A 19,612-nucleotide genomic window follows, 5' to 3' on the forward strand; every position below is an offset into this window, starting at 1 on the left:
CAAGAGATGTTGATTGTCTCGATACCAGGGGTCTGTCAGAGTTTCATTTTTTAATTTTGCAGTTAAGTCACTTGCAAGTTGGCCCTGCTGATCACGTTGTTGCCGTCTGGTGATCACTTGAGCCGCAGCTTGGGTGGAGGGGATGATGGCATTCACTACCTGCTCCCGCTCACTGTTGTATTGGGGCATCCGGGAGAGGGCGTCAGCCAGGAAATTTCTCCCTCCTGGGATGTGCTTAAGCTCGAAATTGAAGCGATTGAAGTATTGTGCCCACCGTACTTGCCTGGGCGACAGTTTCCGTGGGGTTTTTAGGGCCTCTAGGTTTTTATGATCAGTCCAGACTTCAAACGGTTTCTGGCCTCCCTCTAGTAGGTGCCGCCAGGTCAACAAGGCCCATCTTACTGCGAACGCTTCCTTCTCTCACGCCGCCCATCGTCTCTCTGTATCAGTGAGTTTGCGAGAGGTGTAGGCACAGGGTTGTAGATCATCTTGGTTGTTCTTTTGGAGTAACACGGCTCCTACTGCCACATCACTTGCGTCTGCTTGGATGACAAAAGGCTGTTCCGGATCTGGGTGTTTTAAAACAGGTTCTTTCACAAACATTCCTTTCAGCGTCTCGAATGCCTGTTGGCAGGTCAGGTCCCATTGTAGGGGTTGTCCCGGGCGAGGTTTCGTCGCTGGGCCTCCTGTCTTTAGGAGGTCCGTCAAAGGTTTGGCAATCTTCGCGAACGAGGGGATGAATTGTCTGTAGAAGTTCGCAAAGCCTAGGAAACTTTGCAGTTGTCTGTGGGTGTGAGGGGGCTGCCATTGTAGAACTGATTGGACCTTGGCTGGGTCCATCTCTATCCCCTCGTTTGATACTCGGTAGCCCAGGTAGTCTAGCCATGATTGGTGGAAATCACATTTTGATAGTTTGACATATAGGTTTGCCCTTAGCAGTTTTTTCAGTACTTGGCGGACGAGAGGTATATGTTCGTCTATGGCAGTGGTTCTCAACCTGTGGGTCAGGACCCCTTTGGGGGTCGAACAACCCTTTTACAGGGGTCGCCTAAAACCATCGGAAAACACATATTTTCAATGGTTTTAGGAATAATTTTATGGTTGGGGGTCACCACAACATGAGGAACTGTATTAAAGGATCGCGGAATTAGGAAGGTTGAGACCCACTGGTCTATGGTCTCCGTGTAGATGAGAATATCGTCCAGGTAGACGAGGACCCCTTTGTAAAGGTGTTCATGTAAGACTCATTTATTAACTGCATGAACACTGCCGGGGCTCCTTGCAATCCAAAGGGCATTACTTTGAACTGGAAACTACCCAGAGGGCAGTTGAATGCTGTTTTCCATTCATCTCCTGCCTTTATGCGTACTCGGTAATAAGCTTCTCGAAGGTCTAGTTTGGTAAAAACCTTCCCTTTAGCTAGGTGGGTTAGCATGTCCTTCATGAGGAGGAGGGGGTACAAGTTGTGTACGCAAACGGTGTTGATACTTCGAAAGTCGACCACCAGTCTCATGGAGCCGTCCTTTTTCTCTTTAAACATGACCGGCGCCGCTACCCTTGGTTTTACTGGCTCAATAAATCCCCTTTGTAAGTTTTTGTCTATGTAGTCCCGCATTTCCTGTATTTCTCGGGGCGTCATGGCATACCTTTTAGGTTTGGGTAGTTTCGCTCCCGGGATAATCTCGATGGCACAATCGGTCTCGCGGTGGGGGGGCAGAATGTCACACTCGGCCTCACTGAATACCTCTGCAAGGTCTTGGTACTCCCCTGGGATCTGGTTTGCATTACAAGCAGTGGTGGGTGCGGCTGCCAATTGCTTTGCTGCACCTTCTGGGAGGGACCCTTGTGTTGGTGGTGTTTTTTTCTGTAGTGGAGGGCTGCTTTGGGGTTTCAGCATGAGAGGGAATTCTTCTGGTCGGGGCGACAGGGGTTGGGGCCCCTTTGCTATTCTCAGCCTGCGGGTCCCCTCTTGCCACCAAATGGTTGGGCCCCATTTGTCCAGCCACGAGAGTCCCAATATGACTGGTTCTGTCATCTTGGGGGCTATTATGAAGCGGATCATCTCCCAGTGATCTGCGAGTTCTAGTCTCACGGGTTCAGTCAAGTGTGTGGCGTACGCTCCTCCCACTAGGGACCCATCAACTTGCTCAAAGCGAATTGGTTGTTTGAGCTGTTTAGCTCGGATTCCCAATTTTAGAACTGTGGGTAGGTTGATTAGGCACCGTGTGCTACCCGAGTCTATTAGGGCTTGGAAAGTCTCTTGGGCCCCTGTTTTGGGGGCTGTTAGGCGTATGGGGAAAAGAAAAGGATGGACGGGTCCACTCACCATCGGGTCATCTTCGCCTTCGTCCTCTGTGTCATAGGGTTCGGGGGACTGATCTCCCTCATCTGGGATTCCTCTGGTTTCGGTCAGATGAGCGAAAAACTCTGGGATTTGGGGAGCTTCCCACGGTACGTGGGTGACGCGCTTGGGCCCTCGTTCCGATCATGCTTTGGGCGGTGGAGCTGGTCCCGGTCTAGGCGTTCCACATCTTTCTGCTATGTGGCCGCTTCCTCCACATCTGTAGCATTTCAGTGGGCTCCGTGGGGCAGTTGGTCTGTAGGAGGGCTGTGATGTTGGGGTTTCTCGTCTGTTGAGTGGCCCCTGGTCTGGTCGGCCTCTCTCCTTTCCCTCTGGTGGTTTTGACATGTCACTCACCCGCAGCCCTCTGTCGACTTTTATCGCTACCCGGAACCATTCAGCGAGTCGATTTGGGATGTCACGATAGGCAGTCACTTGGGAAATTCTTTTATCTAGGCTTGTTCTAAAAAAATACACCAGCAATCACTCTGGTAGGGGAGGCAGTGTCCCAATGACTCTCCTGAATTCACGGATATGCTCTCTGATGGGCTTCCCCCTCTGCATTAGGTTTCTGAGCTCGTCTTCCACGTAGGGGTCCTCCTCCTCCTCCTCATAATGGGCTCTCAATAGTTGCAAGAACCCATCCACATCTTGTAGCTGGGGGCCCCTGTTTTTGTAGAGTGATGCTGACCACCTCTTTGCTTCTCCCTCCAGCCCTTCCAAGATAGCATTCACTAGGGCTCTGGGGAAAGGGTAGAGGTGTCCGAACCACTCTATGTATATCTCAGCTGAATCGAGGAATTGGGCGAGGTTGTCTGGGTCACCATTGAACTTCCCTCTGAACTGGGGTGGCTCCTCCCTCTCTGCCCTCTCCTCTCTGTGCTGAGCTCTGTAGGGCCGGCCTTGGTGTTGATAGTCCTCTGCCTCATCTCTCATCCTGGGGTAGGGAGATGCTGCCTTGTCTGGGCTTCGCTGCCATTCCCACCCCCAGTTCGCCCTTCCCAATTCAATTAGGGGTTTTTCTTTATCTTTTACATTTGGAAAGAGAAATCCCGCCTCTGAGGCTTTTGGCACAGTCCCCGGGTACTTATCTGGCTCACGTTTCTTTGCTTGAAGTTCTGCCGGGGGGGAAGGTGGAGAAAGTTGAACCTTTGTATTTTCCAAGTTGGCTGGGATCACGACCGCTTCTGCTCCTCCCGTTGCTTGAAGCAGGCTTTCCTCCGAGAGCTTGGCTTCAGCCATAGTCCATCCTACCAGACGTCTGGGAGGGAACGGGATGATTTAAACTCAGCCAGCCTGGGTTTGGAGGAGTTTGGCTGTCTGTCAGGTTTCGTTGCTATCTTAAATAAACTTCATTTTCAAATGCAAAGTCTCTAATGAATCTTTTTTTTATTTAAGGATAGAGAACGACATTTCTGAACTCTTTTGCAGCCAAACTGGCCCCTCCTTCCAACACCCTCCCCTTCCGCTCTCCAACCCCAATGTCCCATTGGCCATCATGCAGATCCATCTCTTCATCCCAGCACGTTCTTTCACAGGAATTTGCCTCCCTCCCTCTATCACCCAGGTAACTCTATCTGCTGACTGCAGAAAACTAGGTAAAAGTTCATCTCAGCAATAAATCAACGCTTCTTCTCTTTCATTCATTCCAATCATGTCAGCGCTGGAAAAGAGCCTAATTTGGAACGCTGACAGGTACTTTTGCTGAGTATGAACTGAATGCAACTAAAGAAAAGCAAGGTCTGAGGCAATAGGTGCGAAAATCACATACAGAAAGCATACCTAAAACCCTCCCCCCAAGGGTCCAGTCAGGATTATCCAATCCACATCCACCCAAGGGGTCATGTAGGGTGTAGCTTCCGATGGCTGCATCCTTCTGGTATGCCAAGATGGTTGACCTTACTGGTTATCAGCACGCCTCCCAGCTGCAAGCAATATAAAAGCGGAGGCTGACACTAAATTTATTACTTGTTGTAAAGTAGAAAATAAAATGAACCTAGTCTGCATTTAAGGATATAGAGTACTTTCTGCTTGAAATTACACAGAGCAATTAAATTTTGTGGATGCTTTATTAGTTTTAATTTGCTCTGAATCATTGCTAGATTGAGTGGAACATTCATAAATGAATAAACAAATAATATATTTAACTTGAAACTATGTGCAGGAGCCTGGATATTCACTGGAGGTACCCATTATGGACTGATGAAGTATATTGGAGAAGTAGTGCGAAATAATACTATCAGTAGGAACTCAGAAGAGAATGTGGTTGCTATTGGCATAGCTGCTTGGGGCATGGTATCTAATCGTGAGAATCTTATCAGAAACTGTGATACTGAGGTACTGAATTTGGTTAACAATTTACATTCAAGATTATTTCAGTCCCAACATTACATATAGGGGGAGATTTACTCATTTAAATCTATTCTATTGCTTCTTGTCTACAGTGATATTTGAAACAAGATCTTAACATTATATAGTCTATAGTTCTTGAAGCTTGAACAATTATAGATCTTGATTAATGAAATGACTGAAAGAATGTATCATTTACAAAACAATAAATTGAACTGCAAATCATGTGGAAAGTCGAATTAGTCTTAGAAATGAATTATGTAAATTGACAGAATAAGGAAAGGATAGAATAAAACAAAGATTATATTCATATAAAGATGGACTAAGTTATAATTTAGCAAAAAAGATTTTAAAAAATGAAGGGAAACTTGCATATTAAAATTGGTGACACTATTTTCAAATGGTTGTTTACAAGAATAGAGTTAATGAGTGAAATGTAAACAAGAGGTCCACTTCTTCATTCCCCCAAACCTTGGCTCCTACTCTCCCCACCCATTTCTTCATGGAGAAATTGTTTTTGCCAATGCAGAAAGGCTGATGCCTAGCCTATCTGGTGGCAGCATGCATGGGCAACCTTAAGAGAGCAATGCTTGCAGATATTGCAACCAATGCAGCTCTAGTCAGGGCTTGAGATTCCAAAAGTTCATGAGCTAAGTTTAGTGTGATTTCTTGTCCAAATGAATATGCATTTATTGTGTTATTAACCTTCATTTCTCAAAATTTGAAAAAGGGCTGCTAAAGATAATATGTAAGTAATGCAAAAAATATGATGTTGAAAGGAATTTTATATCTAAATATTTTATCTAATTCCCAGACATACTACTCAACACACTACATCATGGATGATCTCAAGAAGGACCTTTTATACTGCTTAGATAATAACCATACTCATCTAATTTTGGTGGATAATGGAACTCATGGGTATCAAGGCATAGAGACAAAGTTACGCACCCAGTTAGAAAAATATATTTCAGAATGCATTATTCCAGGTCAGTATCTAATAGGGATTATTATTTTAGAATTAAGTATCAATTAACATGAAATGTTACAGTTATTTTTGAGGATGAATACATTCATTTGACTCACATATTGTTTAGGGTTTTTTTTAATTAGAACATGTTATATTTAAAAGGCAACTATATTAATGTAACAAGTGAATGAATCAATAAATATATTTAAGATAAAATATTTTCTTTACTGATTATACTGAACAGTTATTATATGGAATACATGGAAAATTATTTCTGGGTACACTGTGATTTACAAAAGAACATGAGCAAAACTATCAGCTTCAGATCTTGAACTCATACCACGCAGCCGCTGAAAGACCATATACCCCAAGAAGCCAGAAAATGTATTTCATTGTTTGTGTTTGAACGAATTAAGAGAATCATATTTCTCTAGAGTATTTCTATGGATACATGAATGACAATGCACTTTTGTAATGATCAGTCAGGTCCTTTGAGATATTATAGGCTTTTTAAGTATTGAGGTAATGACTTTTTAGATTCTCAGAAACTGTATAGCAAATATCTTTGGAATACAAAGAAATATTTAAGATGTGGCAAAAGTATGGTGACTCAAACTAACCCCTGGCATGAAGATGGCAAGGAAGTAACCGGCAGTAGGGAGAAAGCAGAGCTTGCTTAAGTCATTCTTTGCATCAGTCCAATATACCAAAAAAATTACTGTAAAAGACAAACTAGAAATAAAAATTAAAATAAGCAAGAAAATGGTAAGAGAACACCTATCTGACCTTGATGAATATCTGACAACAAATATAAATCATCGGGACATGACAGATTACATCTGAGTTCTGAAGGAGCTGGCACATTTGTTATCTCAGAACCACTATACCATATCTTTCAAAAATCCTGGAGCACCGGGGAAGTACTTGAGGATTGGAAAAGGACTGATGTGGTTCCCATCGTCAGGAAAGGAAAAAGTCTAACATCAATACCTGGGAAGATCCTGGAAAAGATAATAAAAAAACAGATCTGCAAACATCTAGAAACAAATAAAGTTATAACTAGTAGCCAACATGGATTTGTTAAAAACAGATCATGCCAAACCAATCTTATTTCATTCTTTGATAAAGTCACTAAATTAGTAGACCAGCAAAATGCTGTGGACATAGATAATGAAGATGATGATCATGATGATCATGATGATCATGATGATTAGTCATATTTCTATGCCGCCCACTCTCCGAGGACTCTGGGCTTACACCGGACTCTGGGCTTACACCAAAGACAGTATGAGCCTTGATGGTACAGGGGTTTAAAGCACCCTGTTATTAAGCTTATTAAGACCAGCTGCCTGCAATTACTGCAGGGTTCGAATCTCGCCAAGGCTCAAGGTTGACTCAGCCTTCCATCCTTTCTAAGGTAGGTGAAATGAGGACCCAGTTGTGGGGGCAATAAGCTGACTTTGTATAAATATACAAAAGGATGAAGGCTATTGCTGAGCACATTGTAAGCCGCCCTGAGTCTTCGGAGAAGGGCGGCATATAAATCAAATTAAATTAAAAAAAAAAAAAAAGTATTCTAAATAGCATATTGCCGCCAACAATCTGGGTCCTCATTTTACCCACCTCGGAAGGATGGAAGGCTGAGTCAACCTTGAGCCGGTGAGATTTGATCCGCTGATCTGCTGAACTAGCAGTCAGCTGAAGTAGCTGCAGTACTGCACTCTAACCACTGCGCCACCTCGGCTCTTAGATTTCAGTAAGGTTAAGGTGACCAGATTTTAACATTGGTAAAGAGGGACACCACTGTGGGCGTGGTTTATTTTGTGGGCGTGGCTTGGAGGTCATGTGACTGGTGGGCGTGGCTAGCTGGTCATGTGACCGGGTGGCCATGGCTATGTGTATAGGGACTACTCAGAGGGCTGAAAAAAGTCATTTCTGACAGATCCTCGCACTTTTGACTGGTCCTCACACTTATGACCATCTTCACATTTATGCCCGTGCAGCATTCTTAACAACCATGTCACTCATTTCACAACTGCTTCTCTTCACCATGATGACAATATAGGGCAAAAATGTAAAATGTGAGGACAGTCGTAAGTTCGAGGACTGGTCAAAAGTGCGAGGACCAGTCAAAAATAACTTTTTCAGCCCTCTGAGTAGTCCATATGCACAAAAGGACTAACCAGAGGGCTGAAAAAAGTCATTTCTGACAGGTCCTCGCACTTTTGACTGGTCCTCACACTTATGACCATCCTCACATTTATGCCTGTGCAGCATTCTTAACAACCATGTCACTCATTTCACAACTGCTTCTCTTCACCATGGTAGGGCAAAAAACGTAAAATGTGAGGACAGTCGTAAGTTTGAGGACTGGTCAAAACTGCGAGGACCAGTCAAAAATAACTTTTTCAGCCCTCTGAGTAGTCCATATGCATTAAAGGATACAGCAATAGAGAGGGATGAAGGAAGGGAAATTAGAGTAGGAGTGAGGGTAAGAGAGGGAGGAAGAGAGGAGGAGAAGGAGAAAGGAAGAGGAAGTAGGGAGGAGAAAAAGAGGGTGGGGGGAAGAGAAAGTAAGAAGGAAAGAAAAGAGAGAGGTGGTAGGTTTGAGGAGAAAGATTGCTGTACAATAAAAAAGATGAAAGGGAAGAAAGCCAACCCCAAGCAAATATAAAGATATTAAGATAAAGAATGAATTGTTAAACTTTAAAGAATAAAAGAGAACAAATATAGATAAATAGCAATAATTAGAAACACACATACAAACATACAATGTATTTTCTTTGAACAGAATATTTGGCTGGTTCACAAATTTAAACAGTGTTTAGTCATTTCAATTAAATTTACAATTTCTATATTTCCTTTTTGCCATATTTATTCCTCATCTATTTTTTTAAAAAACCAATATTACCCTTCATCCTCATCTCTAATCTTAATCAAATTCAATTTTTCCCTTCTATTCTATATTATACCCCTTCCCATTGTCATCTATTTTTATATCCATCCTCACATTGGTTAATTATGTAATTATGTAATACAGTTGTTTAATACAAATTCAACATTTTAATATAAATCAATTAGTTATATAACTATTTTTTTGTATATTAATCAATATGAACATGAATATTCCAATTATTTCCATACAATCCAATTTCTTACAAATCAATTAATTATATTTACCAATAATAATAAACCAAATAATTTCCCCCATATATTCCTCCAACCACAACTTAACCATTTCTGCTTTCAACACAATATACAATTATTAATAGTATCTCAATTATTACAATTCCCTAGTTAAATAGAGCTTTTTTTCTTTTGTGTTTTAAAATCTTGAACTCTCCTCTTTTGCCCTAAATTTCCCATTGTTTGCAGTTTTGCACCTACCTTTTTTGGTGAGGAAAAAGAAAAAGAAAAAGAAATCTCTCTTTGCCTCATTTTGTCACATTGCAGCTTTACTTTCGCTTTTGCTTTTTCAGCATAGCTAGGGGAAAAAAAATCTGCTCCAGGTGTAAGGATCGCCTCTCCTTCCAACTTAAGAAAGTACGAACTCTTGAAATGTAGTTGTTCAAAAGGATTCTTTTATTAAGCAGAAGTGAAAACCATCCAGCTAAAGCACAATCTGAATGCCCTTAGACAAAGCAGTAGGATTAAAGTGGTAGAGACCCCTCCCTTTAGGTCAGAATGCAGATTTCAGCCAATACACAAGTGTGAAGATGTTTTCTTTACTATTTCCTTTGAGAACCCGAACAAACATGCATTCCCACCACTTCCCTTTAAAGTGAGACAACCCACATGGCTATCATATAAATTCCTGCAGGTAAAGGGAATCTCAGGCTTCCTTGGCGCCAGGATATAGGTTGTAAAATATCTGATGACACAGGCCATGCTAGTAAATCGAATCCAAGTCCCCCCTTCCTTCACTTGAATGGCAGTATCACTTTTAGGGATCTGACATGCTACCCTCCTTAGAAAACAAAAGGGTCCACCTGTAAAAAAAAAAAAAACAAATATACTCAAGATTTCATGATAGTAGATCAACAAGGTTTGTTAGGGTATTGGGAGTGAAATTTTCTCAGTAAGATTGGAGCCCTAACGTGGTGTTTAGCGACCCATTCATTGTGTGCTGATGGTAAATGTTTCCAAGCAACTAAGTATTGGACTTTCCCTCTGTGGGAAATCAAGGATTTCCTTGATTTCAAAGTGGTGTTCACCTTCAATCATGATGGGAACAGGTGGTGTAGATGCAGGTGGTCTGAGGGATGAGATTACTTCTCGTTTGAGTAAACTGATATGGAATACTGGGTGGATCTTCCTGAGTGTCTTTGGAAGAAGTAGTTCGACTGCTACTGGATTGATGATTCTAGTGATGGGGAAAGGTCCAATGAACTTTGGCCCTAGTTTCTTTGATGGTTGTAATGATTTCAAGAATTTTGTAGATAAGTATACTCTGTCTCCAATATGAAAAGGTTTGGGTTCCATCCTTTTCTTGTCAGCTTGAATCTTAAAAGCTTCTCTAGCTTCCTGTAAGGCTAATCTAACCACTGGCCACGTGTTTTGCAAATTATCCATCCACTCCTTAAGTGAGGGGATGGTGGGTTCTTCTGTGGGTAGTTCAGGCATGGGGCTGAAATCCTGGCCTGTTGCTACTCTAAAAGGGGTAAAACCAGTGCTTGAATGTACAGCATTATTAACGCAACTTCAGCAAAAGGCAAAAGTTCGGTCCAGTTATCCTGTTGAAAATGAATGAAACATCTTAAATATTGTTCTAGTACCGAGTTCAAAATTTCAGAATTACCATTAGTACACGGATGAAAAGATGTGCTCAACCCCTGGCCAGTACCAAGTAAGCCCAAAAACGCCCTCCAAAAGTTGGAGGTGAATTGAGCCCCTCTGTCAGAGATGATCCTTTGTGGAGCACCATGAAGTCGATAAATGTGTATTAGGAATAGTTTGGCTAAACTTTTAGCAGTTGGGATCTTTTGGCAGGGTATAAAATGTGCCTGTTTTGAAAATAGGTCTGTCACAACCCAAATAACAGTATTTCCCTCACTGTTTGGCAATTCCACGATGAAATCCATAGCGATCTCTCTCCAAGGCGCTGCAGGTTCAGCTACCTTCTGCAATAGACCTGGGGATTTCTCCTGGCGTCTTTTAGCTGCTGCACAAATGGGGCAGCTAGCTACATAGCTTTCTATGTCCTTTTTTAGTGATGGCCACCAAAATTGTCTTTTAATCAGGTGTAAAGTTTTCACAAACCCAAAATGTCCAGCTAATTTGGAGTCATGACATCGTACCATTAAGCATAGTCTTTGGCTTGCAGGGACATACAACTTCCCCCCCACCCAAGCCAAGTCTTCTTTCATCAGACAGCTGGATTTGTTGTTCAAAAACCATTCATCAGTGGCCAATGCTTGTTTAAAATTTTGGGTGATGTCATTGTCTGTCACTGTTTCTTGTTTTTCCTGGGATCTGGTGACTACTTTAGCGGCTAGTTGACTGTTTTGTACTATAGGTTTGATTACGTCTGACCTTGCACGAATGTATTGCGGTTTTCTGGATAGCGCATCCGCCAGAAAGTTTTTCCCCCCTGGGAGGTATTTTAGAGTAAAATCAAACCGTTTAAAGTACTGAGCCCATCGTACTTGTTTTGGGGAGAGTTTCCTTGGGGTCTTTAGGGCTTCTAGATTTTTATGATCAGTCCAGACTTCAAAAGGGGTCTTCCTGCCTTCTAGGAAATGCTGCCAGGTTAACAATGCCCAACGAACTGCATACGCCTCTTTCTCCCAAATAGCCCACCTTTGCTCAGTCTCATTCAACTTTTTGGATGTGTAAGCGCAGGGTTGTAGTTGGTCTTGCTCATTCTTCTGAAGCAGGAACGCTCCTATTGCCACATCGCTGGCATCTGCTTGTATGACAAATGGTTTCTCCATGTCCGGGTGTTGTAGAATTGGTTCTGCTGAGAACAGCTGTTTAAGTTTTTCAAATGCTGCCTGGCATTCCATAGTCCAGTTCAATGGTTGCTTTGGTTTAGGGTTGTCCTCCCCCTTTGTTTTTAAGAGCTTGGTGATGGGGAGGGCAATCTGAGCGAACGCAGGAATAAACTGGCGGTAAAAGTTGGCAAACCCCAGGAAGCTCTGTAACTGTTTACATGTGCGTGGAGGGTCCCAATCAAATACAGCCTGCACTTTTAGAGGATCCATCTCAACCCCCTGGTGTGAAATGCGGTATCCCAAATAGTCAATCTTCTCTTGATGGAATTCACATTTGGAAAGTTTGGCATAAAGTTTGGCAGCATGGAGTTTGTTTAAAACTGCCCTGACTAGTTTTACATGTTCTGCTTTAGTCTCGGTATAGATTAAAATGTCATCCAAATAGACCAGAACCCCCTTATATAAATGCTGATGCAGCACTTCATTTATTAACTGCATAAACACTGCAGGGGCTCCTTGTAACCCAAAGGGGAGCACCTTGAATTGGTAGCAGCCGAGGGGGGTGTTAAATGCCGTTTTCCACTCATCCCCTTCCTTAATTCTGACACGGTAGTAAGCCTCCCTTAAGTCCAGCTTTGAAAAAATTTTCCCTTTAGCGAGGTGTGCTAACATATCTTTCATAAGGGGGAGAGGATACACGTTCTGCACACTGATAGTATTAAGGTTTCGATAGTCAACACATAAGCATTTTGAACCATCTTTTTTCTCTCTAAACAACACTGGGGCTGCAATTTTTGGTCGGGCTGGCTCGATGAAACCCCTTGCTAGGTTTTTCTCAATGAATGTTCTCAGCTCTTCCAACTCCCTCGGTGACATGCTGTACATCTTGGGTTTAGGGAGTTTCGCGCCGGGTAAGATTTCTATTGCACAGTCAGTGGCACGGTGGTGGGGGAGCTCATCTGAGGCTTTTTCGCTAAAAACCTCAGCTAAATCCTTGTATTCTATGGGTATGCCCTCAGTTGGTGTGGCATGACCAGGCATGGCTGTTTCTCGATTCTCTGCCCCCTCAAGTCCTTTATGTGGATACTCAGCAAAAGTCACCTTCCTCTGAAATTTTATGATGCCTTGTTTCCAATTGATTTGTGGGTTCCATCTTTTTAGCCACGCAAGGCCCAGAACCAACGGCCATTCCATGCCAGGTGCCACTATAAAGGTAAGCCTTTCCTCGTGGCTTCCAATGCCTATATGTAGAGGCACGGTGGCCAGAGAAGCTGGCTCCCCTCCTGCTATTGACCCATCTAGTTGGCAGAAAGCAATGGGGGTTTTCAGCTTTCTTACGTTAATCCCTAACTTCCCTACTAAGGTTGGGCTGATCAAACAACGGGTGCACCCCGAATCCACTAGGGTGGGGATACTTATCTCCCTGTCCTGGTTTGGGATAAATAGTCTTAAGGGGAGGGTAAGCGGTTTAATTGGTTTGCTTACCAGTGGCTCATCATCTGGATCGCTTCCGAACGAGTGTGATTCCTCCTGTTCAGATGCCAGGGTTTCTTCCCCAAAGAGGGGAGGGGATGGGACTTCTACGGTCTCCCTGCTCCTCAGGGCAGTTTCCTTCCCACGCCGACCCGGTTTTCCAGGACCCTCCCCCGGTGGGTGATTCCGGGTGGGTGTTTGCGAACAACACTCTGCAGCTCGGTGCCCTTCTTTTCCACACTTGAAACAGGCTGAAGATCTCGGGGAGAATGTGGTTTGTGGTTTGTGGGGCTCTTGCTTCCATTGGAGTGAGGATTTCTTCCATGCTCGCCCCGCTCGATACTGGTTTCTGGCCATATCGATCTCAGCTTCTTCAGCGGTGTCATACCATTCATGTAGGTCATTCGGTGCCCCTCGGGCCACGCAGGCATTGTATAAATCATCACTCAGTCCGTCCTTGAAACAGCTCACCAAAATATCTTCCGGCCAGTGCACACGACACGCGAGGTCCCGGAATTCTTCAGTATACTCTGCTACTGGCCGTCGCCCCTGCCTCACCACCTTAATGCGGTCACGTGCTTTGCGATCTGCCAGTGGGTCCTCGAACTGACGTCGCAGGGCCATCATGAAATGGTCAAAATTCCGCAGTTCTGATGCATTGGCATTATGTAGGGTCACCATCCATCTGGCTGTGGCACCCTCTAGGGCTAGGGTCACAACTCGCACTCAGGAGCCTTGGGTTTGGAAATCACGCCCATACTCTTGCATGTAGGTGAGCACATGTGCCACAAAGAATCCTAATTGTTGCGGATTCCCATCAAACTTCACCCCAAGAGGGGGAGTTTCTCTTTCCAGCTGAGGAGCCTGGGGTTGGTTGGGAATGGGCGCCGGTGTGCGTGCTGCCTGGGGGGGGAGGGTTTGCTGGGTCTTCTCCCGTAGCTGCTGCACCATCTGCTCGATAAGCGGCCTCTAGGAGGGGGGTGCCTCCCCTGGCATCATCCATGACTGCTGCCTTTTCAGTGCTCTTTGGTTGTTGTCCTGGCTCCCTTCGGATGTTAAGATTTTCCAAAGTCTCCATCACCAATTGGGTTATATGCCTCTTCAGATAGTCCTCCCTCAGGGATGCTTCGATCAGCGCCCCCTGGTCAGTAAGGGCTTCTAGTTCCAGTTTCCACCCCGGTTTTCGGTTGCCACGGTTGAGGGTGACTCCTCTGGTTCTCTCATCCCAGCCATCTTTCTTCCCAATGCCAATAGACCAGCGGGGCTTTTCAGGATTCTCCAGGGTTACCTCATCCTCTCCGATGGGTTGCACGAGACAGGCATCCGACTGGGTGGCGGTTGCTGTCTCTCCCCAGCAATCGGTTTCTCCCAGCTCTCTGCTTTGTTCAGACATGGTTTGCAAGGTCCCCTCAGTAGAGCAAATATTGCTTCTCTGGGTTGACCGTTTTGCAGATTGTGCTTTCTGTAAGGATCGCCTCTCCTTCCAACTTAAGAAAGTACGAACTCTTGAAACGTAGTTGTTCAAAAGGATTCTTTTATTAAGCAGAAGTGAAAACCATCCAGCTAAAGCACAATCTGAATGCCCTTAGACAAAGCAGTAGGATTAAAGTGGTAGAGACCCCTTCCTTTAGGTCAGAATGCAGATTTCAGCCAATACACAAGTGTGAAGATGTTTTCTTTACTATTTCCTTTGAGAACCCGAACAAACATGCATTCCCACCACTTCCCTTTAAAGTGAGACAACCCACATGGCTATCATATAAATTCCTGCAGGTAAAGGGAATCTCAGGCTTCCTTGGCGCCAGGATATAGGTTGTAAAATATCTGATGACACAGGCCATGCTAGTAAATCAAATCCAAGTCCCCCCTTCCTTCACTTGAATGGCAGAATCACTTTTAGGGATCTGACACCAGGAACTCTTTGCAGCCAATTAACCTATGCGGAAGCTGTAAGGGGCTGTTTTTTCTATTTTTATAGGCATGGGTCTACTCATTTGTTTTCTTTTAACACTGATCAGCTGTAGGTCGGCCTTTTGAAGCCCCGCGGCAAGAGTTTAAACAGTTTTTTTTCCCTCTAGCCATCAGCTGGGACTCAGGAGGCAGAATGAATAATCGGGACTTTTTTAAAACGCCGCGGGACGCGGGACAAATTGCTAAAAATCGGGACTGTCCCGCCAAAAGCGGGATGTCTGGTCACCTTAAGTAAGGTATTTGACAAAGTAGACCACGACCTACTTCTTGGTAAGGTAGAAAAATGTGGAATAGACAACATAACCACCAGATGGATTTATAGCTCGCTGACAAATCATACTCAACGAGTAGTCCTTAATGGTACTACATCCACATGGAGAGAAGTAAGCAGTGGGGTACCACAAGGCTCAGTCTTAGGCCCAGTACTCTTTACGCATTAATTTTCATTAATGACTTAGATGAGGGACTAGAAGGGGAACTCATCAAATTTGCAGATGATACTAAACTGGCAGGAATAGCCAACACCCCAGAAGACAAACTCAGGATCCAAAAAGATCTTGACAAACTTGAACAAAGGGCCCTATTCAACAAAATGAATGGAGAAAAACAAAGTTTTACATTTAGGCACGAAAAATCAAAGGTATAAGTACAGATTAGGTGAGAGCTGGATCAAAAATAGTAACTGTGAGAGGGACCTTGGAGTCTTAGTGGATGATCACTTGAATATGAGCCAGCAGTGTGCAGCAGCAGCCAAAAAAGCTACTACAATCCTGGGTTGTATAAACAGAGGCATACAATCAAATCATGTGAAATATTAGTGCCACTTTATAAAACTCTAGTAAGATCACACCTGGAATACTGCAACCAATTTTGGTCACCATACTACAAAAAAGATGTTGAGACTTTGGAAAAAGTTCCAAGAAGAGCAACTCAAAGGCTTGGAGAGTAAACCATATGAAGAATGGCTGGAGATTTTGGGTTTGGCTAGTCTAAAGAAAATAAGAATTGGGGTGACATGATAGCAGTATTCTAGTATTTGAGGGGCTGCCGCAAAGAAGAGGGGGTCAAATTATTCTTCAAAGCACCAGAGGATAGGACAAGAAACAATGGTTGGAAACTAATAATAGAGAGAAGCAATCTGGAATTAAGGAGAAACTTCCTAAGAGTGAGGACAATTAACCAGTGGAACAGCTTGCCTCCAGAAATCGTGGGTGCTTCATCACTGGAGGTTTTTAAGAAGAGACTAGACAGACACTTGTCTGAAATGGTGTAGGTTCTCCTGCTTGACTAGAAGACCTCCAAAGTCCCTTCCAGTTCTATTCTATTCACATACTTGGGATCATATTTAGATGTGAAATGTTTACTAACCCACAGGTGCTTTTTCAAGAGGCAACTGGACTTTTTTTTGTTTTTCCTTTAAGATGTTTTGCTTCTCATACAAGAAGCTTCTTCATTTCTGACTAAATGGTGGAGAATGGAAGGAATTTTTTTTTTATAGAAACTTTATTGAGATTTTTTACAGAACAAAAAGGAAATAAAAAGAAAAAAAGAAAAAACAAACAAACAAACAAACATTCAAACAATAACGTAGAACACTTAAATATAATAAACATTTTCAATTTGTATCGGATGTGCAGTGTTTTAACTATTTACATAAATAATACTTGGTGACATTTTAACTCACTTTTAACCATTGTTTAACACACCTTAGATCTTTCTTTCATTTTATCATGCAACCACTTGTACCACCTTTCCCACACCATATAGTGGACTGACTTTTCATCATTTAATTCATAAGTTAATTTAGTCATCTCTGCGCACTCGAGTATTTTCTTAATTGTAAACTCTTCTGGTGGTTGAATTTTCTCTTTCCAGTACTGTGCATATGCCAATCTAGCGGCTGTAATTATATGGATCATTAAATGTGTCATTTCCTTTCTATATGGCTTCTTTATTATTCCCAGGAGGAAAATCTCTGGTGTTAGTTAGTCTTCATCAATTACTTCATATAACCACCTCCTAATTTTATTCCAGTATCCTTATGCTTCCAGGCATGTCCACCACATGTGAAAGAAGGTGCCTTGACCCTGGTCACATTTCCAACAATTGGGATGTATATTGGGATATATCTTCGCTAGTCTAGCCGGGGCTAGGTACCATCTATGAAACATTTTGTAATGGTTTTCCTTATATGCCACCGCTCTAGTCAATTTAAGATTTCTGTTCCATGCCTCCTCCCATTCCCCAAAATTTATATTGCACCCTATATTTTTCTCCCATGCAATTATTTGATTCTTTGTAACATCTTCAAACTTATCATCGCTTAACAAATAATTGTATAGTTTTGCCAGAATCTTTTTATTTGTTCCCATCAGGACTTTATCCAATCCATTTGGTCCCAGTTCTAGACCGTATTGTTCTTTGTCCCTCTGATATCTGGATTTTACTTGTGAGTAGGTCCACCAATCTAAAATTATTCCTTGCTCTCGTAAGGTATCATTTGGTTTAAGCCTCCCTCCTTCGTCTAGAATATCTTTATATCTGGCCATTTTCTCCCTCTCCCACCTATTAGGGTGAGTCAGGACCTCCATCGTTGAGAGCCAATTTGGGATTTTCTTGTAATGTTTTTGCCTGATCTGGGTCCATGTTTGTATCAAGGAATCTCTAATTTTATGTCTATGGAAATATGTCTTCTTTTTCTTCTCCGTTTCCCAGATGTGGGCGTGCCAGCCTTTTTGCAAGTCATGGCCTTCTAAAGTAAGAATTCTCGCATTTTCCAGGGTGATCCAATCTCTTATCCAAACTAGCTTGGCTGACCCATAGTATATTTCCCAATCCGGGAGTCCAAATCCACCTATATCTCTTTTGCCCCTTAAAATTTTAATGGAAAATCTCGGTTTTTTCCCCTCCCATATAAATTCTCTAATAATTTTGTCTAATTCTAGAAAAAAATTTTTATCTAAATTTATCGGTATATTTTGGAATAGAAATAATATTCTGGGGAGGATGTTCATCTTAATTGTGGCTATCTTGCCCAAAAGTGATAGTCTTATTTTTTTCCAGTTATCTAGGTCTTGTTTTATTTTTCTAATTAGGGGAATATAGTTATCGTCTTTCAGGGTCGAACATCTTGATGTAATCCAAATTCCTAAGTATTTAATTTTTTTGGCAACCTGTAGTCCTAATACTTCTTCTATCTCGTTTTGCTGGCTCTCAGTTGTGTTCTTAATCAATACTTTGGTTTTAGTTTTGTTCAATATGAAGCCTGCCACCTCTCCATATTTACTTAATTCCTCCAATACTTTAGGTCCCGACTCTATAGGGTCTTCAAGGATTAGGGCCACGTCATCTGCAAATGCTTGTGTCTTATAAGTCTCCTTCCTGATCTTCAATCCTTTTATTTTGTTGTTAGATCTAATTTTCCGTAGAAGGACTTCTAGGGCCAAAATGAACAGTAAAGGGGATAGGGGACAACCTTGCCTTACTCCCTTACTAATTTGGAATGTTTTAGTCCTATCCCCATTCACCAGGATACTCGCCTTTTGGTTGTTATAGATGGATTTAATCATCATTTCAAAATTTGTTCCAAATTTCATAATCTCAATTTGTTTAATCATAAATTTCCAATTTAGATTGTCAAATGCCTTTTGAGCATCGACAAAAATCAGAGCCATCTGTTTTCCGGGGTGTTCCTCATAGTACTCTAGCGTATCTAGCACGATTCTCATGTTATCCCTAATTTGTCTCCCCGGTAAAAATCCGTTCTGGTCTTTATATATCCAATTATTTAAAATCTTTTTCATTCTTTCCGCCATTATGCCCATGAATAATTTGTAATCCGTATTTAGGAGCGAAATTGGTCTGTAATTTTGAATTTGTTTTAGGTCGGCACCTTCTTTCGGCACAAGTGTGACATGCGCCTCTTTCTATGACTCTGGAATTTTATGGTCTAACAGTGCGTCATTAAAAATTTCTACTAATTTCGGTTGGAGTATTTCTTCTAATTTTTTATATATTTCCCCTGGAAATCCGTCGGGTCCTGGGGCTTTATTGTTTTTCAATTTGGAAAGGGCTACTTTTAATTCTTCAATTGTAATCTTTCTATTAAGCATTTCTTTCTCTTCATCAGTTATTTGTGGGAGCCCTGCTTTTATCAAATATTTTTCTATTTTGTCATCCGATATCTCCCCTTCTTTATATAGAGATTCGTAATATTCTCTCACCCTATCTCGTTTTTCTTCCTCATTAGTCAATAATTTGCCCTTAGAGTCTTCTAAAGTATGGATTATTCCCCTTTCATTTTCCTTTTTTAATTTATAGGCCAGCCACCTCCCCGATTTGTTGGTATTCTCAAAAAGATATTGTTTCGTTCTTTTCATTCTTTGTGCCAACTCTTCTTGCTCCATGATATTTATTTTATGCTTCCACATCATCCAATTTTCTTTGGCTGCTTCATCTTCTGGATTATCTTGGAGTTTTCTTTCTGCTTCTCCTATATGATTTAAATAGTCTTCCAGGGTCTTCCTTTCTTGTTTATTTTTATGTGCGGTGTATGAAATCACAACTCCTCTCAGG

General features: G+C 42.4%; 1 protein-coding gene across 1 annotated transcript in view; it reads left to right on the top strand.

Annotated features, from left to right (window-relative positions):
• TRPM8 (transient receptor potential cation channel subfamily M member 8) overlaps positions 1 to 19,612 on the top strand; it is a 380,221-nt gene that overhangs the window by 46,232 nt on the left and 314,377 nt on the right. The window contains exons 5-6 of the mRNA XM_070933161.1: positions 4,506 to 4,678; positions 5,505 to 5,679. Of these exons, the coding sequence (XP_070789262.1) occupies positions 4,506 to 4,678; positions 5,505 to 5,679 (348 nt within the window). The remainder of the gene's footprint in view (positions 1 to 4,505; positions 4,679 to 5,504; positions 5,680 to 19,612) is intronic.

This window comes from Pituophis catenifer, unplaced genomic scaffold, assembly GCF_029215685.1.
Source record: "Pituophis catenifer annectens isolate HBS135680 unplaced genomic scaffold, rPitCat1.0.hap2 SCAF_1, whole genome shotgun sequence".
NCBI classification, from domain to species: domain Eukaryota; kingdom Metazoa; phylum Chordata; class Lepidosauria; order Squamata; family Colubridae; genus Pituophis; species Pituophis catenifer.